At 35.5% G+C, this 25941-nt stretch overlaps 1 protein-coding gene across 1 annotated transcript in view; it reads right to left on the reverse strand.

Annotated features, from left to right (window-relative positions):
• LOC145258141 (dual 3',5'-cyclic-AMP and -GMP phosphodiesterase 11A-like) overlaps window positions 1–25941 on the reverse strand; it is a 1328815-nt gene that overhangs the window by 50077 nt on the left and 1252797 nt on the right. The window contains exon 18 of the mRNA XM_080115926.1: window positions 18251–18325. Coding sequence (XP_079972052.1) covers window positions 18251–18325 — 75 coding nt within the window. The remainder of the gene's footprint in view (window positions 1–18250; window positions 18326–25941) is intronic.

The following is a 25941-nucleotide window of genomic DNA, read 5'->3' on the forward strand; positions in this document are numbered from 1 at the left end:
CTCCATTATAATTGATATTATTATTATCACTCCCGTCATTGCTACCATAATTTCTACCATTATCTCCATCTTCACTGTTATTAACAGTAATCTTGAATTTAATTTTATCAAAACTATTGGTAACATTATAATTAATGTTTATATTTAATGTTTACTGTTAATTTTGCCTTTATTTTTATTTAATTATTTTATTTTAATTTTCTTAATATAATTGTTTTTTTCATATTTAATTTTACATATAATTTATGTCCAACTTTATTATTACTACTATTAATATAATTGTAATTACTATTATCTTCCGTACTATTATAATTACCCTACTATTATTTGGTATATTCTTACCATTCTCATAAGTAGATATGGCTCCCTTACCCCCTCATTTTAACATCAATATGCATACTTAAGCTTTTTTACATCAAGTAATACGCACTCATAGTCATTGCCACCCTAATTTTCGACTGCCCCCTTATGTTCATACTCCCCATATCATAACAGTAGAAACTTATAAATCTTGTAAATATATGGACACGTATTACCTTTCAGTTTTACAACCTTACATGACCCTCCCCCCAAAATTAATCAAAAATTACCCACGACATAGAAAATAGGCACCCCATAAACCGTTAAAATAAATTACCACACAGCAACAATAACCCCACCTATTAAACCATAATACATATATCCCTTAATCTCAATACTAGGTTAAAGACAATTTATATTCTTATATATCATACTATATATGATAAGCATTCCCTTATTTATTTAGAATTCATTAAAGTTTCCCCAACACTCTATAATTCCTCTTAATCTTTTTGATCCCTAACGAGCCTTACGCTAGACGCCGCATATCTCTCATGCTACCCAGCACCTTCTGTACTCTTCTGATGAGAAGCGTAAGGCTTCGAAATGCCCTGGCATAAAAAGTCCCTTCTATCCCTCAAATTTTGCCTGTATTCCATTATTCAATAAATGGTCCATTCTATATATTCCTATATATAGCTTTGTGTCTTCATTTCATACTCTTAACGTCCTATTATATATATATATATATATATATATATATATATATATATTTGTAAATATTGTCGGTTTAAAGGTTTTTGCTGGTTTGTAGACAGGTTATTTCAAACTAATATAATTTATTTAATGCTTATGCATATCATATCATGATCAATTTATGGCTTTCTTTCAGATTAAACTATCATATTTAATCTGTAATATTCGCACCCGCGTTAACCTTAAAACGATATTCAATACAGAAGCGATTCTCTTTAATCATGATAATACTCGCTATCACACAAATCAACAAAGATCTCCTAGGAAAATCTGGTTGCGAAAAGTTACCTTTAGTTTCCTCAGATTGTCACATATTTCGAGGATTACAAAACAATTTAGATAACCCTAGGTTAGCAATATGAGATTAGATTGGATATAATGTATAGATTCATATTCCACATCGAAAGTTAACAAATTTTACAAGCGAGACATAATAACAGATGAATAGATGAAAGCAAGTTTAAGAGGACAGGCGTCGTTATTTTTATGAATAATACATTCGAAAATAAACATTTTTTTTTTAAATTTCACATCATGCATTAACTGGAATGGTACTATTCCTGAGCTAGAAAACTTTTTTTCTTATGAGCTGATTAAGCCGAAGTTTGTGCAAGTTATAATTTAATGAACAATTATAGCCTTATGTGTTTATACTAAGGGCCAAATCAATTGTACGCAATGTGGTGACCAAAAAACAAAAAAAAAAGGAAAACTCTCTGAAAATAGGTAACTACTTGTGCATCTATTGCTATTAATGTGGTTTCTTGGGAGGAAAAAATATATATTTAAATTTTAAAATCCGTATCCATGAAAATAGCAAAGTGCAACCAGTCATTGAAAAGGACAGAATATATTTTTTATCTATATCTATTCTGAATATTTTTGTATGTAACTTTAAAGCTGGATTTGGTGGATATCTGCACTAATCTAGTTGGAAGTCATTCCTGTGAGAGGAAACACACAAACTACGGGTTTTCCTTGAGAAGAAATGGAAGACTCTGCATTTCTATTGCTTTGCGTGGAGATCAATGTATGGCTCTGCGGTGACAATCTTTTCAAAAGTTTGATAAAAATTGCTGTTGATAATGTTGTACACAAGATATCTTTGTATAATTGAATCGGGGAGAACGTGGCTATACTACTGGTATACGATATATTGGTTTCGTAATTTCAATCTAGGATAACGCGTATCTTTGTGTGTATGTATATGTGTCATTTAATGTATGTGCTTACATATTTATAGATGTGATCGTTTAGAAATGTTGTTTGTAGATGCGTGTGTGTTTTTTATGCATACGGATATGTGTGCGTGTTTAGATATTCGGCAACATTTCACAATTGAAAAATTACAATAATACAGACACATCTTTACGAGTGACGAATCACCATTTAATCAACAAACGGAAACATATCATCTTTCATTTTTTATTTTTTCGGTCGTTTCCTCCTCTCTCGCTTTCAGGGATTTGAAATATTTCCCAGCTTCGGGTTTCTTTCTTTCTCTCAAGAAAATATCAAATCTCGAGCTATCTCTTTTATGTATAAATCTTTATTTCGCGACGTGGAGTTGTCGACAGCTACATCTAACTATCCTCTCGTTCCCAGGCTCCTATGCGTAGGGACAACTGTAAAAGATTTCCCCCACTCTATATCTGTGCCTAAATCAAAACGCGGATTCCATGAACAAAGCTTCTTTCTTAGAACTGCCCGCCTGTGGAACTCTGGTCCGTCTGCCTGCTTCCCACCGGACTACAACTTGGATGTCTTCAAGTCCAACGTTAACAAATTAATAATGAACCGCCCCTTAAGTAAACACTTCATCAAATCTCCACACTAACGTAATGTACTTGCAATAACCCTTATCCCTGAGTGGCTTCTGGGCCTTGATAAGTGGTGATCACTGTGTAAAAAAAAGAAGAAAAAAGACAACCTCTTTCAATACTATCGGTAGGAAACCCGCCTCTCGACTGTGTCGTCTCTCAACGACAACCTACATGTACATTTAAACTCTTTCTTCTCTCACTATGCCACCTCTCACGTAATGAAAGAATCAAAATCACTTGATGCGATTTGTTCGTATTTTATTTATCTAAAAATTAAGTGTTAGCTAAAATTCCTAACTAGCACATCTTGTTTTGTAACCTTCCTTTCTATTAAAACATTTACTCTGAATTTTTTTCCTCTTCATAACATTTGACAAAAATGATAATTCTGATTTCGTTTATAAACGTCTCATTGAAAAGAGATGGGGTTCATTTCCATAGGTTTCCCCTCAATCTCGGCTCCACACCAGGAGTTTCAAAGATCAAGAGTTTTCCTAAGGATATTGGGGGCACCTACAATAGCAGAGGTCTGAAAGGCCGCCTAAACACATTGGGAATTTATAGTTTTTTCAATGGTCCTTTCAGACTATACTACTCCTAGCATACCAACTACAACCGAGAGTGTTTTAACCCCGTGTATACGCTTTATCTTTAAGAGCAATGGAGCATAATTGCTCCACTTCTCGTTCTCCTTCTCTCTCCCGTTTCTGTCCCAGCGTACTAACGTCTACAATTTGCCATTTTGATGAGATCTTGTCAATGGCGACCAACTCCGGACGATTATGTTCCAATTGCTTGGTGGTTATGACACTTTTTCCTCCTACCTCTATGTTGCAATCATCACTTGTTCTCACTTCATCAGGTACCCCCTCAAACCACTTTCCAGCACACTTCAGCCCAACCTTCTTGCAGACCTCTCAATATATCCAGAATCCCATGCGAACGTGTATTTTGCGATTCTCTCTCTCTCTCTCTCTCTCTCTCTCTCTCTAACAATAATAATAATAATAATAATAATAATAATAATAATAATTGTTCAGATTATTTGACGTTGCTCGACACGCTAATATAATACTGCAGTAGGACAAAGCTCTGTTAATAAATCGTAGCAAGTAAGAATCTAAGCTTTCCCATCCGATAGTAGAGCAAGACACGAACGACATATTCCTCTAAATATTCTAATATAAGTACCTGCGCATATACAACAAACAAAACTATAAACATGTTTTCAAATAAAAGCACACTCCTCGCTTCTTACTTAGTATTGTTTTTAATACGCACTTCCGGTTTCGTAATTCCAATCTAGGATAGCAATTATTTAATCTAAAAGTTTGTGCTTTTCAAATACACGTAACTATGACCACAGCAACGCATTTACTTTCATTCTGTTTTTTAAAAAAAGTTTTCTATTCAAATATTTGCTCTGATGTGTATCCTTTTCATAAAAGTGTACAATATTAATGATTATAATCGGTCAGTGTAATCTAGCGTTGCCCCGGCACGGTAATATATTACACCAGTATGGCAAAGCTCTGTCAATAATCAATGAGACATGGCTATCGTCATTTTCTCGTGCAAATTTAGAGTAGGACGTTAACGACACCTTCCTCTAAATATGCTAATGTAAGTACCTGCATACAAACCTGTGTTCAAATTAAAGCACGCTTATCGTATCTTGCTAATGTTGTTCTGTTACAATTACACATTTATTCGTTAACTCGTAGATAAGCAACAGTCTTGACGAGTTATGCAATAAGTTCTCGGTTGATATAGTGTTTGCATTGGTTAGGAGCAACGACCATGGAAACATTTGTATAACGTCCATAAAATTTCAAATTGCGTTTAATAAAATAAACATATGTAATAATTGGATTTGACGCATACCAAATTAGCAAGAAACAACAAAATCTTTAATATTACAGAATTTCTCCGATTATATTGCTATATTAATCTTATCCATTATGACAACAGATTGCATCTTAGATTGTAAAGTGTAAACGCTGTTCAGAAATAACGCGAATAAATCTCTCTTCAATATCGTAAATAAACTCAAAGCAGGACCCAATTTCTATTCAATTTAATATGGCTGTGGAAATGTCCGCTTGCGGATTTTCAGTCGATTAAGCGGACATGGATATAAATACGAGTTATACGTTAAAGATTTCATTTAAATGATGGAGCGTATATATATATATATATATATATATATATATATATATATATATATAATTATTTCATATATCTATATAGAAATGTAATACTAAGCTGTAATATTTTATGTAGCATTTCTTAGTAGCCATGACAAAGGGGTTCAGTATGTGATAAGAACCAGGTAGGTTATGAAAATATAAATATATATAAACATTTAAGGTACAGTAAAGATTCCACAGCTTTATCGTAAGGCTACAGCAGTCAGGAATGCTTGTGATAATATATTTCTTAAGTGGACGTGACTACATGCATAGCTAGGGTGAAGTCCCTAAATTAATCTTTGCAAGGGCTTGTATGATTGTTGCTAATTGTTGCATAACATTAATGCGCAATTTAAGTCGACAGTGGATTGGTACTCGTTCGAGAAAAATCAAACTGTAGGCATCTATGTGGGTGCCATTCTCTACTAAATCGAAACAAATCATAAAAATACCAGATGTTATTTTATACATGTCTTTGTTTCAATTCTTTTAAGCAGAACAGAAATAAAACTTCACAATCAGCAAAATCTCGAATCAACCTTTCATTTAAAGAATATGCAGAAGACGTATATGTTTATTGTCTGGTTATATACTTACTTTACATTCAGGTTTTCACATCCGAACACTTCCCGAAACTATTCATTAGGTTGGTGTCGTCTTTTGACGCTTAAGTTCGAAAGATCATAACTACTTTTATAATAAACTTCATTAATCCAAGTAAGAACCATTAGAATCGAACGTTTTTGCCAACGAGAAACGATTTTATTTATCCCATTAGTATAGAAATCCGTAGTTCTGGAAGCGATGAAATCGTTGAAGGCTGATTCAGCATAAACTCGGCTTTTGAAGCATCTTTCACGCAGGAAGTTATCGAGGTGCTTGAAAAAGTAATAATCGGTGGGCGAGAGGTCCGGTGAATATGGCCGATGAGGCAATCTCACAGCCTTATTCGGCCAGCTTTTGCAGGGTCAGTTGAGCAACATGCGGGCGAGCGTAATTATGGAGGAGAATTCCTATTGACCAATCTCAGGCATATACGTTGATGCTTCTCGTACATTCCGTGAATTTGTCGGCAGTACTTATCCGATGTAATGGCTTCGCACAAATTCAAGACGTTGTGATCGATGAGACCGGCTGCAGACCATCAAACAGTCCCTATAAACTTTTTTGTGTGCACTGTCGGCTGTGGTAAGTGTTCTAGAGCTTTTCCGACGTCAAACCACAATGCTGACCGTCACCAATCATCGTAAAGGATCCTCTTTCCATCACACGTCACAACCCATCCCAGAAATGGATCGTTATTGTTTCGCAGAAGGAGCGTAGAACACACCACAGAACGACGGATTTTTGGATTATCGTTCAATTCATGCGGCACCCATTTATGCAACTTTTTTTACTTCTTATTCCCCTTAAACGGCGAACAACTATTCACTGGTCAACGCCGAGTTCAAACAGCAACTTTTTGTGAAGTTTTGCGAGGATCGGCTTCAATTAAGGCTTTCAAATGTTCGTTGTCGGACAGTCGCGACAGTCTTCGAGGTTCTCGTAACTTATGTGATATTTCTTGAACCACCTTTGTGTCACACGTTCGTTAGTGGTTTCTGGGCCAAACGCATCATTGATATCACGAGTTGTCTCTGAAGCTTTTCGGGCTAGTTTGAACTGGAACAAAATGTCGTGCGGATTTGAATGTTATCTATGCTCTCAAAAAGTCTGCAAAAATAAACGAAGCTGTTGAGAACGATGACAAATAAGACGATTCGAAACAGAGAAACACGCGCTTAAATATGATATGTAATATGGCTACATATATCAATAGATTAAGTCAAAAAATCATATATGAAAGATACATATGTGAGAAAACGATATTGTTTTTGTACTACGTTAATATATTCAACATAGCCGTTTATAAATCTGGTATTTTCTATGCGCTAATCCGTCACAGCGTTAATATTAGTTTCAAGTTAGTAATCGTTTATCATTTAGATGGAAGCATTTCGTTAAACGTTCAGTTTCGTAATTCCAATCTAGGAAACCAATTATTTGATCTGAATGTGCTTTTAAAACAGACGTAATTATAACCACAGAAACGCACATACCTTCTTTCTGCTTTTAAATATGTTTCTATTAAAATATTTCCTCTAAATATTATTGTCCTCATATTGTTGACATAATAATAAACTCTTCAGGAATATCTGGCGTTGCCCCTGCACGTAAATATTATACTACAGTAGGGCAAAGTTCTGTCAATAACCAGTAAAACATGGGTATTTTAATTTTCTCGTCCGAATGTAGAGCAGGACGTTAACGACATCTTCCTCTTAATATGCTAATATATATATATATATATATATATATATATATATATATATATATATATATATATATATATATATATACCAGTGGTGAAAAAACCGGACTAGAGTGCTCAATATGTAGCCAGATCAATATATAGGAAATTTATTACTGTGAGTCCAGAATGAGTTTACCTATTGTTTCAGTTAGAGGAAGATCCTCAAAGAGAGGAAATATCAAACTAGTTGGATATTTCCTCCATCATTTAAATGCTAGTTGGATATTTACTCCATCATTTAAATGAAAGGCTCGCTGTTTTTTTTGTTTTTTTTATAAATAAGCGGTTGAGTTTAGCACTATAAAAGTGGTGGACGAATGCTTATTAAAAATAGACATTTGGCGAGGTTATTTGCGAGCACCGCCCCTGTGGGTCGATTGGTAGAACTACTGACTATCAACGCGATGGTTCTAGGTTCACACTTAGCAAAATTTCGAATCAAGCTTTCATTTTAAGAATATGCATCGGACGTATATGCTTAATTTAAGGATATATGACTATTTTACCTTAAAATGTTCACATCCGTTCACTTCCAACAAGCATTCATATGTGAAATGGCTGTGCTTAAATCTGGCATTTTTGATTTGCTGAGGCATCAGAGCGTAAATATTTGTTTCAAGTAAGACATCGATTTCGATGAAAGCATTTCCTTAAACTTCCGGTTTCGTAATTCCAAAGTAGGACAGCGATTATTTGATCTGAATGTTTGTGCTTATCAAATGCACGTAACATATAACTACCGCAATACATTTACTTTCTTTCTGCTTCCCTTGCATGTTTCTCGTTTGAAAGGTTTCTGAAAATAATGTATGTTCCTGTCCAACCGCAATCAAATACGACTCATATTGGCCGATTTCCGATTCTTACGCATGCATTCCTTATTTGATTTTTAGAAGGAAAAGAAGGTCAAGGTCACATCTTTTATCAGAAAAATTCAAATGACGATTTACAAATCAAACAATACTGACAAAAATACTTGTGGCCATGTTCTTTAAACGTAGATATTGACTTGCTGCCTGTCTCTGCAAGATGTGATATAATGTCAGAAAGTGGGAATGTCCTGCAAGCGCTCTTAAAAGAGGAGCACTCTCGGTAGCAAAAACTGCCTAGGTATCCCCATCGGCATTTCTAGCTGGAAGCGCTTCCGGCAACAAACGATAAACTTGTCCCATGCGACTCTTGGGTGGTAAGGCCTCGAAACGTGGATTTCTAATATTATAACGAGGTGACGTACCTCAGTCTAACTAAGTTCCTGGTCCTGCATCAATCGGGCTGATTGTCAAAGACAGATTCTTGACTGGTACTTTTTACCCAGTTACCAAGCAATACATCCGCAAGAAGACTCATACTCCAATATAAAAATTAATTAAAGGGTATTTTCTCAAATGGTAATCTGTAAAAATGCACACCATGTGAAAATTACTTGACAGTTATTTTTACGTGACGATTCCCTATGGGGATAAAACGTCCCTCTGTAACTTAATTGCCATGTGCATTTCAAATGTATATATACTAGAAAGAAGAGACGATGTTGCCCGGGATCGAATGAGGATCAACAGATGATCCACACTTCCAATACTGTATTGTCATCGAAACCAGGGATAGCATACACTTTCTTATCAGAACACTGGGAAAAATTGACTTGCCCTCACACAGTGATTTAGTCTACAGCACATCGTAGTCTGTATTGCACTGTAGAGAACCTGCTGTTGATTTTATGAAATAACTTTTATATAATGGGTTGAATTAAAGTTTAAAATACCAAATTCAAGTAACATGGTTCAATTGTGCTTAAAACTAAAATAGCGCCCCTGTTATCAATAACCCCACTGTTAATGTTATACACCGGACTCCTTTGCGTGTGTGGAAATAAAATTTCTGGAATTCACTTCTACTGTTATGCTGTATAAGGATGTTAACTGGATCAAACTCGGAATGTTCCTTCTTTAATCGTATTTCTTTTTGTTTTCGATATTTATCGGAGGCATTTCGATACAAAACATATCTACAGACACTTCCGGACACATAATGTACGTTTTTGTATCATTAAAAAAAACAGTTCATTCATTTCGGAAAAATTCAAACGTACAAAAACACACGTAGATATACCCACAGACAAAGCTTGGTATATATCATTAAAGAGTGGAATTGTATACCCCCCTCCAAAAATACGACATGATTCCATTCCCGGTTTTCAGTTTTTGAAGCAAGTCATCTATTAGTTGTGTACACATCCCAAGAGGTATAGGAGCCTTCTATCACGTCTAAAAATGACACCAGCGAGATTGGAGATGCGTCACTTAAGAACTCATGCACTCTACTGATCAATGTTATGACAACAGCACCGTTGTCAACACCCCCGAAATGCATCGCTGGATTGTCACGCGTAACAGGGACGTGCCCAGGGTAATGAAAACAAAGTCTTTGGTGTGGCTTCAAGAGAGGGCCACATCATGTCACCTTACATATTCGAAGTCGGCTAGAAAGTTAACACGAAAATGTACATAGATATACTGAAAAGTGTGTTAGTCACCTAGTGTAATCAGGTGCCTACTGGCAAGCCCTTGGTGCGGCATCATGACTTGGCGCTGTCCTATAGCTTCACAAAGACCCAGTCTTAACTTCAGAAATAATGCTACTATTTTGTACCTGTACCCTATTTGCTCTGGTTTGTTTCCTGACCTGAATCCGCTGGACTACTTCGTTCGATCACACGTCGAGAACATCGTCATACGTCGAGAATGTCAGCGCTTCTGGAAAAGGCATGCTTCTGGTTCCGGATTCGTATCGAGGCAGTGATTTACTTTGAAGGCAGCTACATTAAATAGATATCAGCTTTCGTGATTTTTTTGGAAATCTACAACAGCGTAGTGAATAATGGAGAGTCAACGATTCCCCCACTATCAAACAACCATGAGGTTGCTTGCACGTCAACCGACAAGGCTAACCTGCATGTCAGTCGGTTTTCCTCAAACTCCACACTGGACCCGGCACATCACTCACTCCCCGACTTTCCTTTGCGGACAGAGGCTACACGAGACGATTTGAAAATCACCCATTCTCATGTACATGGTATCATAAAAAAACTAGACAAGGACCCGATCTCATCCCAGCTGTACTATTAAAAACATGCTCTGCTGAGGTTGCTCTAGTTCTCTCCAAACTTTACAATAAATGCTTTAACAATCTTGCTTTCCCGACTGCTGGAAAACCGGTTATGTGGTACAGTCTTCAAAAATTCTGGTGAAAGAACTGACACATTAAATGATCGCATAAATTAGCCTCTTCTCGCTCTCCGCCAAAATATTTGAGTCCTGAATTAGTCAAGCCCTAGTCCAACACCTTAGAGCTGCTAAACTCCTGACCGACAAACGATATGGATTTAGGCAAACCCGTTCAACAGCAGATATCTTAACTGTAATCTTTGAACGTATATACCGTTCGCTGGACAAAACAGGGGAGGGTAGAGCGGTAAGCCTCGATATATTTAAGGCTTTTGACAGGGTATGACACGATGGTCTTCCAAAGAAAATTAGATCATATGATATCACTGGAAGAATACATAATGTAATTAAATCCTTCTTAAGTAAGAGCAACATCCAAGTTGTCCTCAAGGGTCATACATCTAAACAATATGACATAAATGCGGAGTACCTCGGGGATCTATGCTATGATGTTTTTTTATTCCTGATATTAATAAATGACCTCCCTGATAAAATTGTTTCGGAGATGAGTATATTTGTTGATGACACCACTCTCTATAACAGGCATGAGGGGAAAACGAATGAACACATATCGAAGGAAATGGCAGAAACACAAGAGGATGACCCTCAACCTGTAGTTGAATGGGGACAAAAATGGACAGTCACATTCAATGCTGCCAAGACTAAGCTTGTTTCCTTCAATAATTACAAGATACCTTCTACACCACCAATAGCAATGGCCAAGTACTTCCTTTAAACTCCTTTGCCTAACGCTTACAGGGAATATGAACTGGATACATTAAAATCATTGCCAAGGCTGCTGCAAAGAAGGTGGGCTCTCTCTACCGTGCTAGAAAAGGACTTACGCCTGAAAATATCCTGTACCTCTATAAGACCACTATTCGCTCATGTATGGAATACTGTTGTCACATTTGGGCTAGTGCATCTGCTGCCCGTCTCCCACTCCTGGACAGGGTTCAGAAGAGATTCGCCAACCTGACATGTGGTGAACTGTCATCTAAGCATCAGCCGCTGTCCCACCGACGAAATGTAACATCCCTCTTCCTGTTCTACAAGTACTTTAATATTGAATGCTCTGAAGAGCTACAAGTACTTGTGCCCCCACGACGTGACAACCCCTGACTAAACCAGACAAGCAGCTAAGTCCCACCCCTCTACATTAGAGATTCCTAGGTGTAAGAAAGCCTTTTACTCTAATAGTTTCTTCCCCAGAACTGCAAGACTTTTGATCCCCCTTCCGGGATTCTGCTTTCCCAACTGTACTGACATGCAGAAGTTCAAGTGTAATGTGAACAAACATCTTGATACTCATCTCCCTTCATAATGCCCCTGCAACTTATGTCCCTGATTGTAGCCCCCTTCTTCAAAGTGGCATCGTGCTTGTTTGGGATGAAAATTGATTAAAAACAAAGAAAAAAATCAAGTTACCAATTAATTTTTCAATAAATATTTAAAAATAAACTGAATGTGTTTTTTTAAAGCGACAAAGTAATCATTACTTTTTGCATATATATATATATATATATATATATATATATATATATATATATATATATATGAATATATATATATATATATATATATATGTATATATATATAGGAAATTTACTACTGTGAGTCCAGAATGAGTTTACAAATTGTTTCAGCTAGAGGAAAATCCTCAAAGAGAGGAAAAATCCAACTAGCATCGTCAGAATTCATAGATGGATTATGAATTCTATATCTATGAATTCTGACGATGCTAGTTGGATTTATTCCTCTCTTTGAGGATTTTCCTCTAGCTGAAACAATTTGTAAACTCATTCTGGACTCACAGTAATAAATTTCCTATATACTGCTCTGACTACACATTGAGCACTTTAGTCCGTTTTTTTCACCACTGGTAAATATATATATATATATATATATATATGTATATATAATTGATATGTAGTTTGCTTGAAGCATTGTGTGGGATAGGTATGTAGTAGAGAATTAGAAGGCTATCACAATGTGAGGAATGAGATAGAGTCGTTGTTGTTGGAAGAAGACGAAGACAAGTGGCGATTTACAAATCAATAAGTACATACATATATGTATATATATATATATATACATTTATTCAGTTGTATTAAATACAAATGTCTTACTTGTTATGTCTGCGACAATATCTATTATTAATTTCGGAAAAAATCCCTTTTCAAATGGTAGACGTGACAGATCGATTCAAAGCATGCTAGATGATTGAGCAGAAATTGGATGGCTGTATGGAGCCTCGAAGCAAATGTAAGGAGGGGTAATATATTTTTTGTTCCTTTTTGTTTATAAAAATTATTTTGTATACATATATATTTATTTATTTTTTTTTTTTTTAGTTTATAACTTGTTGCTTTAGCGTAAGCTTTTTCAATTTTGTATATTCTCCGTCTATTTTGTGCTATTATTTCTGCTTTTTCTATTTTGGGCTGCTCTATTATTAATTTATTTGTTTAATTTATTAACATCCTAGCATATTCAGTGGGATTACTTGGTGTATCTAGGTCACATGTCGCTAGTAGGCTAGTACTGGTTAGGTTTTGGGGGGAGAGAAGTGGAAGGGGCGTGAGAGAGGATGGGAGGGGATGCGGGATGGAGCGCTTACAGTCGGCTGTTGGGGTGTTTAGGTTAGGAGTGCGGTTGTAACGAATAGGAAGATAGCTGGGATGGGGAGCTGGATTGACATTCTTTGGGAATTGTTAATTTATTTATTTTAATACAACTATAAGTGGTTATAGATGGAACATTTTTTCTATTTAATTCTTTATTATTATTTGTTTATTAATTTATTTGTGTTTGTTGTTAGTGTTTATTTGGGTTTGAATAAGTGGGTTAGCTTAAATCAAACGTTTTTTTTTTACATTGTTTTATGTTATTTCAGCTTACTATTTATTATTTTTTGTATATATTGCTGTTATTTATTTATTTAATTTCTTTTATTTTTTATATATAATTTATATGGGCGCGGTTTTATGGTAAGGCCCTGTCTGGACTGAGAGTTAGTGTATGGGTGATGTGCAGTGGTGTACCTGTTCTACTGGGTTATGGTTGTAATGGTAAGTCTTTGGTGGGAACCGATGTAAAGTTATATAATAGATGATGATCCTAGCTCCAGTCTATTGGTGAGTTCTGGCCGTAATTTGGATATTAGTAAGGATGTAATATTTCTTCTCATTCCAACGGTCACATCTGCTTGCATCCAATCATGCACGAAGTCACCATTAGATATTTTTTATTCGCTCTTCTCTTTTAGAATTAAAATGTCCTTCAAGTTAAAGAGTTCGCTCTTCTGATGTAAGACACAAATAATTTGATATTTCCATGGCAGGTGCTCGTCTGAGCTCCAATCCTTCGCTCCCCTTCGCCAATCTTTCACGAGAAACACCCGTCTGGCTGAAACTACTGTCAATAATTTTTCCCACTCTTTATCTGTGCCTAAATCCAAACGTAGATTCCATGAGCAAAGCTTCTTTCTTAGAACTGCACGCCAGTGGAACTCTCTGCCGCTTTCCTGTTTCCCACCCGACTACAACTTGGACGTCTTCAAGTCCAACATAAACAAACACCTGACAAACCGCCCCCTTAAGTAAGGCACTCTATTACCCCCCCAATACTAATGATTACTACAATACTATCTCATTGATTACTGTACACGTAATAATCCTTATCCCATCGGGCCTTGAAAAATGGTGACCCCATGTAAAAAAAAAAAGATATATATATTTTTTTCTTTTCCAAATACATATGTAAATACAGCAAGACATTTACTATAATTATTCTTTTCTTAGCTTGTTCTTGATTTGAAAGTTTTCGGAAACGGTATTAGTTCCTTTCCAACCGGAATTAAATACTTCAACCGGAATAAGATTCCTACATGTGCGTCTTTTTATCTGGTTGCTCAAAGCCAGAAAAAGTTCAAGACTATTACGTATATTATAGTAAACTAGCCTAAAGGATTGGAGGTGTGTGTTTAGCAAAATAAAATTTTAAAAAGTGGAAGGAAGGCTCGAACCCGTACCGCGAAGGAGGAAAAAAAAGTGAAAAATTAACTTGACGTGTTTTCTTTTGTGTCTGTCGCCAAACCGGAAGTGACCTAGATTTAAATTAAGGCTAGACAATCGAAAAGAAGGGATGACTTTCGAAAAAAGGGAACACTCTCTGTAAAAAATTGCCCAGTTGAGGGTGAACGAATTAATGTTTTTGGCCAATTTTTCGATATTTGTCGTCTGAAAGAAGTGAGCGTTAAAATGATACCAATCTCCTGAGAATCCGTTGCTTCTGTCGAAAGTTTTAGGTAGACGTACAAGCATACATACATTTAAACAGACTGGCGAGATTTATATTATAAATGGCAAAAATTATGTAAAAACCAACCATACTGAAATAGCAATTTGTAATATTTTTCAAAAAGTTTTGATTGGTTAAACGCACGTGACATGAAAACTACTTGACACTGTTATTTTATGTATATATATATATATATATGTGTGTGTATATATATATATATATATATATATATATATATATATAAATATATATATATATATATATATATAAATATAAATATATATACGTATATCCACTATTATATAAAAAAGAAAGTTGTATGTGTATCTGTATATGTATGAATTCGTTCCCTATGGACTCCAAAAACGGCTCGGCATATTTTTATGAAATTGCACACGGATATACTTTGTTTCTGAAAGTGTTCTTAGATAGGTTTGCATAAAAAAATTCTGGATAAATATCGATAATTAATAATCAAAATTATCCGGTAAAAAAAGCACACGTGATTTTGATCTTAACACCTTACACAACCTAGCATCTCAAGTACATCTGAGAAATTATATTACTACATCAGCCGAAAAGCCTGACAAATAAAATCAACATTAGAATCTTTGATATGACAGGGGCGCGTTCGAAATAAATGTTTCTGTTTAAAACACAATTAAAGCATAATACTTTATTTTTTTCCATTTAAAGTATAAATTCAAGCTATTATCACCGCACAAGCAGTAAGGTCAGGCATATAAAATAAAAAAATCGGTTCGTTAATATTACCGAGGCGCGTTTGAAATGAATGTTTCTATTTGGCGGATGTTTTTGTTACATTAATTAAAAATATATTCAACTTTCTAAATAGGAATTACAAATGACAGAAACTCCTATGTATCAATTATTCTATATCTTCTAATTCTATTTGAGACGCATCTCTGACAACAGATATTTGAAAGCAAATTAGGCATTTTCAAACCTACCTCTTTTTTTTAAAATTAACATTAGAATCTTTGATATGACAGGGGCGCGTTCGAAATAAATGTTTCTGTTTAAAACACAATTAAAGCATAATACTTTATTTTTTTCCATTTAAAGTATAAATTCAAGCTATTATCACCGCACAAGCAGTAAGGTCAGGCATATAAAATAAAAAAATCGGTTCGTTAATATTACCGAGGCGCGTTTGAAATGAATGTTTCTATTTGGCGGATGTTTTTGTTACATTAATTAAAAATATATTCAACTTTCTAAATAGGAATTACAAATGACAGAAACTCCTATGTATCAATTATTCTATATCTTCTAATTCTATTTGAGACGCATCTCTGACAACAGATATTTGAAAGCAAATTAGGCATTTTCAAACCTACCTCTTTTTTTTATAACTGGCATTCTACCTGAGATTGTATATGCCAAAAAGACAGTCAGCAATATTTTATGCCACAATCAATCTACACGGCAAGACCCTATGAAGTTGTTAGTAGATTTGTCTGCGATACTGGAAAAGTATTAGTTTTGAAACAGGACTATTTAACGAGGTTTCTGTAAGTGGTTACATTACGTGATAATTAAACGAAAAAAACTCCTCCGCCATTTACTATAGATTAATATCTAATAAATCATAGGTAGCTAAGCATCTAAGCGACGTCTATTAGCTTTTTGAACATATTAATCCTTCGATTCTATTTTGCTTCTATCTTGCTCAGTTACCGAATGTTTGCAATTATTAAAACAAATTAATGTTTCTATTTAGCAAGGAAGTGTTCAAGCATATCTGTGTTCAAAGTAATTATTGTTCCTATGAATGGGGGTTAGTTATGGAAGTGTGGTTTCTAAGCAAATTATCGTAAAAAACAAACAAAAAAAAACAAAACAAAATAACCGCACTTCACGCGAAACTTAACAGTATGCTCCATTTCTGAAGAGCCGGACCAAATATTAATCTTTTACCCTCACCTTCAGACAGGGCTTTAAGTTTAGTGGATAGTAAGGACCTATTACTATATAAGTTTTTTTATTAACCATAGTATTATTTATTTTATATGATGTTTTAAGCATCTCTTCATTTCTATTTTTCTGTGTTTAAGCATAGTGTGTTTTTTATTAGAATTCGTGGATTGCTTTTCTATCAAATCTATTTTATTCTTAAATTAGTTTTACAACTTCTGTTATTCTTTTACTTTTAATACTTTCGTTTGTTTCATTTTCGAAAAAAAAGTTTAACTAACGAGGCAATTTATCTTAAATATCCATAAATAATGATGTGAACTCTTAACTGGATCTTTGTAGTACCTCTCTTTAGGAAAGTACTTGACCTAGAAAAATACTGTGCCCCATCCCTAGGTAATGGACCATTATTATATCAGGAAAGGAAAATACAAACACTGTTTTCACTCATGTTAACCCAAAACGAGGTATATCGCGACTTGAAGGAAGAAGCCTACCATTTGGGACAATGTTAGATAAGCACAATATCGGTTTACGTTATATTTAAACTACTGCATGCCATTACAATCAAGGAAACCGGTAACAGAAAGGAAATTACAAGGCTTAGCTGTATGAGAGAAGAAACCATTAGAGTCGAAGGATTTCTGGCATTTAGGAACTTCTAAACGGAAGGATTGCGATTTTATGGATGTTAATGGGGCACAAGTGCGATGAGTTTATTGGACCACATTCCATTAAAGATGGGACAAAGAGTTGGAGCCTAGTTGACAATAAGGTGCTTATTTGATTGGAGACTTTTCTTTTTACCCTGGCAAAATGGAGAGCAATACTCTATGCATGGGCAAGAGGTAGCTTTTTAGATGTATAGGATACTCTCAGGTGTGGAAAATTTTGCAGAATAGAGCGAATCCACCGTCTTTTGCAGCAGCCGTCGCAATGTCATCTATGTACGTGTTCCAGTTTATATTACCCAGGAATGTTAAGCCGTGGAGTTTGAACGAATAACTCTTAAGTAGGGCGTTATTAGCCATAAATATGTCGGGGATTGGAAAACTTCTTGTAATTGTTAATTTTTCACAATTACTGAACATTATGTTTGTGGTTACAGTTTCACAATTACTGACAAATATCTTATCCTTTTAATAGAATCGAAAAGGTAGACTTCAATGTAGAAGGCAAAATAGGTAATACAGAGAGAGAGAGAGAGAGAGAGAGAAAGGGGGAGGCAGAGCGAAGAAGAGTGAGTTTTACACAAGAGAAGACACATAAAGCGGAAGATATAAGAACACAACTGTTATCATTTATTTCGGTTTGAGTTCTGATTGGTGTATAATGGTTATAAATACATAAAATATTACTTACCATTGGCTTAATTTTCAGTTCATTTCTTTCCTTGTCGCCCTGATCAAAAAATTCGGACATTACCAAATCCGCCACCTAAAAAAGCAAACAGAAGTATCTAAATAATAAAACTTATAGTATTTTAGATAATTTCATATAAACATCAAGAGAGTGCAATAAATGCAAATCTTATGTTATATATGAAATTTAAAGCAATATCGTCTACTTATTGAAAAAAATAATAAGAATAACTGTCATTAATTTATTTAGTGCCGACTATTATCCTCATCTTTCTTAGTTGTTGTTTCACGACGTTTCGGCCAACTCCGGTGGTAACCGCGACGGGATAGGAACTCCGAATCTCCTAACTGCATCCTCAGCCATTACTGCCATCCATACTTGCTGCCGTCTTACCACGTTTTGGGCCAAGTAAGCCTCTGGCCGGCTTTGAGTAGGATTGAACCGCTATGTTCAGACAATTCTCACCTGGAACCGTAGAGATCCAACGTCTCTATCTACTGCGCCAAGGGCGATCAAGGTTGGATTTTTTAGTCTTATAAACCTACGTTTATTTATTATCTGATCTTCCATGGTTGGGTCCGTACCGAATGGTATATATATATATATATATATATATATATATATATATATATATATATATATATATATATATATATATATATATATATATATATATATATATATATATATTGTTTAATTGGAATTCATTATTGAGATAAGTATTATATATTAATTTATTTATTGCGGACTATTATCCTCTTCTTTATTAGTTGTTGTTTCAAAACGTTTCGGCCTACTATTCCTCTGGCCTTCGTCCGGTGGTAATCGGAACGAGATAAGTAGCGGTGAAAAGACAACAACTATGGATGAGAATAATTACTGAGAATGTATCAATAACTGTCATTTTCGGAACATTTCATAACGTATTTCATCTTTGATGCAAACCCTCCCTCTAGTTCTATCATCTCCTTTTTTATTAATGACTTTTTTATGGCCGATTATTCATTGATATGCAAATTAACGCATATCCAATTCTACGCCCCACTGATCCTTTAAGATCATCTCGCATAAACCCATGCCCATTGCCTCCGCTAACCCACACTACACGGCTAGATACATTTAGCCTATACTACATGGCTAGATACATTTAGCTTTCACAACATGGCTAGATACATTTAGCCTACACTACACGGCTAGATACATTTAGTCTACACTACACGGCTAGATACATTTAGTCTACACTACACGGCTAGATACACTTAGTCTACACTACACGGCTAGTTATATTTAGCCTACACGACACGGCTAGATACATTTAGCCTACACTACACGACTGGATACATTTAGTCTACAATACACGGCTAGATACATTTAGTCTACACTACACAGCTAGATACATTTAGCCTACACTACACGGCTAGATACATTTAGCCTACACTACACGGCTAGATACATTTAGCCTACACTACACGGCTAAATACATTTAGCCTAAATTACACGGTTAGATACATTTAGCCTACACTACACGGCCAGATAATTACGCTTACACTACACGACTAGATACATTTAGCCCACATTAAACGGCTAGATACATTTAGCCTACACTACACTGCTAGATACATTTAGCCTACGCTACACGGCTAGATACATTTAGCCTACACTACACGGCTAAATACATTAAGCCTACACTACACGGCTAGATACATTTAGCCTACACTACACAGCCAGATAATTTAGCTTACACTACACGGCTAGATACATTTAGCCCACATTAAACGGCTAGATATATTTAGCCTACACTACACGGCTAGATACATTTAGCCTACACTACACGGCTAGCTACATTTAGCCTACACTACACGGCTAGATACATTTAGTCCCTACTACACGGCTAGATACATTTAGTCTACACTACACGGCTAGATACATTTAGCCTACACTACACGGCTAGATACATTTAGTCTACACTACACGGCTAGATACATTTAGTCTACACTACACGGCTAGATACATTTAGCCTACACTACACGGCTAGATACATTTAGTCTACACTACACGGCTAGATACATTTAGTCTACACTACACGGCTAGATACATTTAGCCTACACTACACGGCTAGATACATTTAGCCTACACTACACGGCTAGATACATTTAGCCTAAACTACATGGCTAGATACATTTAGTCTACACTACACGGCTAGATACATTTAGACTACACTACACGGCTAGATACATTTAGTCTACACTACACGGCTAGATACATTTAGCCTACACTACACGGCTAGATACATTTAGCCTACACTACACGGCTAGATACATTTAGTCTACACTACACGGCTAGATACATTTAGTCTACACTACACGGCTTGATACATTTAGTCTACACTTCACGGCTAGATACATTTAGTCTACACTACACGGCTAGATACATTTAGACTACACTACACGGCTAGATACATTTAGCCTACACTACACGGCTAGATACATTTAGCCTACACTACACGGCTAGATACATGTAGTCTACACTACACGGCTAGATACATTTAGCCTACACTACACGGCTAGATACATTTAGTCTACACTACACGGCTAGATACATTTAGCCTACACTACACGGCTAGATACATTTAGTCTACACTACACGGCTAGATACATTTAGCCTACACTACACGGCTAGATACATTTAGTCTACACTACACGGCTAGATACATTTAGCCTATACTACACGGCTACATACATTTAGCTTACACTACACGACTAGATCCATTTAGTCTACACTACACGGCTAGTTACATTTAGCCTACACTACACGGCTAGATACATTTAGTCTACACTACACGGCTAGATATATTTAGTCTACACTACACGGCTAGATACATTTAGTCTACACTACACGGCTAGATACATTTAGCTTATACTACATTGCTAGATACATTTAGCCTACACTACATGGCTATATACATTTAGTCTACACTACACAGCTAGATACATTTAGTCTACACTACACGGCTAGATACATTTAGTCTACACTACACGGCTAGATACATTTAGTCTACACAACACGGCTAGATACATTTAGTCTACACTACACGGCTAGATACATTTAGTCTACACAACACGGCTAGATACATTTAGTCTACACTACACGGCTAGATACATTTAGTCTACACTACATGGCTAGATACATTTAGCCTACACTACACGGCTAGATACATTTAGTCTACACTACACGGCTAGATACATTTAGTCTACACTACACGGCTAGATACACTTAGTCTACACTACACGGCTAGTTACATTTAGCCTACACAACACGGCTCGATACATTTAGTCTACACTACACGGCTAGATACATTTAGTCTACACTACACGGCTAGATACATTTAGTCTACACTACACGGCTAGATACATTTAGTCTACACTACACGGCTAGATACATTTAGTCTACACAAGACGGCTAGATTCATTTAGTCTACACTACACGGCTAGATACATTTAGTCTACACAAGACGGCTAGATACATTTAGTCTACACTACACGGCTAGATACATTTAGTCTACACTACACGGCTAGATACATTTAGTCTACACTACACGGCTAGATACATTTAGTCTACACAACACGGCTAGATACATTTAGTCTACACTACACGGCTAGATACATTTAGTCTACACTACACGGCTAGATACATTTAGTCTACACTACACGGCTAGATACATTTAGTCTACACAAGACGGCTAGATACATTTAGTCTACACTACACGGCTAGATACATTTAGTCTACACTACACGGCTAGATACATTTAGTCTACACAACACGGCTAGATACATTTAGTCTACACTACACGGCTAGATACATTTAGTCTACACTACACGGCTAGATACATTTAGTCTACACAACACGGCTAGATACATTTAGTCTACACAACACGGCTAGATACATTTAGTCTACACTACACGGCTAGATACATTTAGTCTACACAACACGGCTAGATACATTTAGTCTACACTACACGGCTAGATACATTTAGTCTACACAACACGGCTAGATACATTTAGTCTGCACTACACGGCTAGATACATTTAGTCTACACAACACGGCTAGATACATTTAGTCTACACAACACGGCTAGATACATTTAGTCTACACTACACGGCTAGATACATTTAGTCTACACAACACGGCTAGATACATTTAGTCTACACAACACGGCTAGATACATTTAGTCTACACTACACGGCTAGATACATTTAGTCTACACAACACGGCTAGATACATTTAGTCTACACTACACGGCTAGATACATTTAGTCTACACAAGACGGCTAGATACATTTAGTCTACACTACACGGCTAGATACATTTAGTCTACACTACACGGCTAGATACATTTAGTCTACACTACACGGCTAGATACATTTAGTCTACACTACACGGCTAGATACATTTAGTCTACACAACACGGCTAGATACATTTAGTCTACACTACACGGCTAGATACATTTAGTCTACACAAGACGGCTAGATACATTTAGTCTACACTACACGGCTAGATACATTTAGTCTACACTACACGACTAGATACATTTAGTCTACACAAGACGGCTAGATACATTTAGTCTACACTACACGGCTAGATACATTTAGTCTACACTACACGACTAGATACATTTAGTCTACACTACACGACTAGATACATTTAGTCTACACTACACGGCTAGATACATTTAGTCTACACAAGACGGCTAGATACATTTAGTCTACACTACACGGCTAGATACATTTAGTCTACACAACACGGCTAGATACATTTAGTCTACACTACACGGCTAGATACATTTAGTCTACACTACACGGCTAGATACATTTAGTCTACACTACACGACTAGATACATTTAGTCTACACTACACGGCTAGATACATTTAGTCTACACTACACGACTAGATACATTTAGTCTACACTACACGGCTAGATACATTTAGTCTACACAAGACGACTAGATACATTTAGTCTACACTACACGGCTAGATACATTTAGTCTACACAACACGGCTAGATACATTTAGTCTACACTACACGGCTAGATACATTTAGTCTACACTACACGGCTAGATACATTTAGTCTACACTACACGACTAGATACATTTAGCCTACACTACACGGCTAGATACATTTAGTCTACACTACACGGCTAGATACATTTAGTCTACACTACACAACTAGATACATTTAGCCTACACTACACGGCTAGATACATTTAGTCTACACTACACGGCTAGCTACATTTAGTCTACACAACACGGCTTTGCACATCTAGCTTACAATACACGGCTAAACACAGCTAGCCTACACTCACATTTCGACTAGGGATAACTAGCACTCACTACTTGGCAAGACATATCTATCACTTACTACTCACCCTGACAGAGCTAGCATTCACTACTCACTGCACGTCGACGTTAATTAAAAATCCAGTTTTTCTTGTATTTTAAATTCATTTTACAGCGCCGACTCTTTAATAAATGGAAACGAATCGCATTTCAATTTTTTTCATTTAAATATGACGCCTTTTTTTTTCATAATATCTAATCGAATCGCATTTTGAACTCCTCCTTCTTGCCGAAATTTTCTTGTGATCTGATTTTGGTCTAATTAGGCAAAAAAAAAAAAAAAAATAATAATAAAACATCATTACCATCAGGTGCGCGAGTTCTTTCTTTTACCATGTCACATATTATCCATGCCAACCACTCCCCTTACCCTCCCGACTTCGGTCTTTTTATATCATTTTGCAGTTGATAATTCTATTGATATGCAACTTAATGCACATACAAACTACAAGCGCATACATCTGGAATATCTTGAATGATCATACGTTTAATAAGATGTTAATATTTTTTAAATAACTTAGGTATGATAGAAGAAAAAATCCATATATTATGAACCGAACTGTTTACCATTGTTGAATTCATACCCGAAATTGACAATACTACAAATTCAAACAAAACCACAATAAATGCTTACTATGACAAGAAACTTACTCTAATTTAAGAATATACATAATGTAACTTTTAGTTGGCAAAATCTGTTTAGTTTCGCAAGAAATGTATAAAAACATAAGAACAAAATAAATACGTCAAGACACAGATTCTGCAAACACACACACATACACACATATCTATGTGTGGGTATGTATGTATAAAGATGTGTGTGTTGGGTGTGTGTTTTCAAAATCATTTTTATTATGACGTGTCAACAGATAAGAAAGAATAAAATAAAATATATAAACATTTACACACGTTAGTGTTGGTTTGTAATACACACAAGGACACACACTCACACACACGCGCACACACACATGTGTGTGTGTGTGTGTGTTTAAATTGTAGATGTTACCATTTTCTAAGAACATTTGTCAATAAGAAAATTGTATTCAAAGTGGATACCACATTTGGTAACAGAACTGTCATTTGTTATTCTTTACTTATTTAATTTTGTTGCCGCATGCTAATAAACGTTTTTCGCGGGTCGGGAATTATGATATAAAATATCCACCATGATTGAAAGGGTGTAATAAACGTTTTGGACGTTTTTTTTTCGGTAGGGTGTAAGTTTAAATAATTTTTCGGTAGGGTGTAAGTTTAAATAATTTTTCGGTAGGGTGTAAGTTTAAATAATTTTTCGGTAGGGTGTAAGTTTAAATAATTTTTCGGTAGGGTGTAAGTTTAAATAATTGAAAGTACTCTCTTTGGCTACTTAAAAATGATGACCACAAATAGAAGGTTTGTATTATTTCTTTCATAAACAGTTGTACATTTAAAAGATGACGAGGAGTTCATATTGGGGCACATATATAAAGATGATGAGGGAGATATTTATACCAGTTCTTATATGCTTCTTGGGGTGTTGATATATAACCGTTCTTATAACACCGATATTTGAATGATAATGACATTTATATATACAGCATCATGACGATAGCTGTGATAATTCCTGAGGGGAAGACATTTATATATCAGACAGAGGATTGTTCTTCTGAACATATACTGAGGAGACGGTGATATAATGCAAAGTTCTTTACAGAGAGGAGGGGAGATACATAATCCTCGAAGGGTTACACAATGTTCATTAAATGAAAAGCACAATTACTTTTCGTGATGAAAGATGACACAAGACAACAGTTACAACATAATGGTGACTTCTTTATTCATCTGATCGGCCGGTCGATGACGTCAGGAATTCAACTGGATCTACATGGTTAATCTTCTATCCTTCGCATTTAAGGGACTCTGACTCCAAATTATCAACTGACCAACTGACTGCCAAACTCTCCTCAACTCTCTTCACTTACTCTTAGATCCTATATTGAGAATCTCCCTTTGTCTATGACGTCCGAAGTGTGTTTTTCAAATGTGATCAATTTCATGTGGCTTTTCGTATGTTTGTCCAACACACTCTTGAAAAAACAAAAGAATCCTCAATTCTTATTTAATCTATTTTTAAACAATATAATTTTATTTGCATTGTTCATTCTTTTAGCTGACATTTTTAAGATTCAGATTTATAAAAGAATAGACAATCAACTCTTTTTCCGATAAAAACAATATTTAACTATTCTAATAGAATTTAACAATATTTAACTATTCTAATAGAATTTAACAATATTTAACTATTCTAATAGAATTTA

Source organism: Euprymna scolopes, chromosome 33 (assembly GCF_053919585.1).
Source record: "Euprymna scolopes isolate OS-2025 chromosome 33, ASM5391958v1, whole genome shotgun sequence".
Classification (NCBI taxonomy): Eukaryota; Metazoa; Mollusca; class Cephalopoda; order Sepiida; family Sepiolidae; genus Euprymna; species Euprymna scolopes.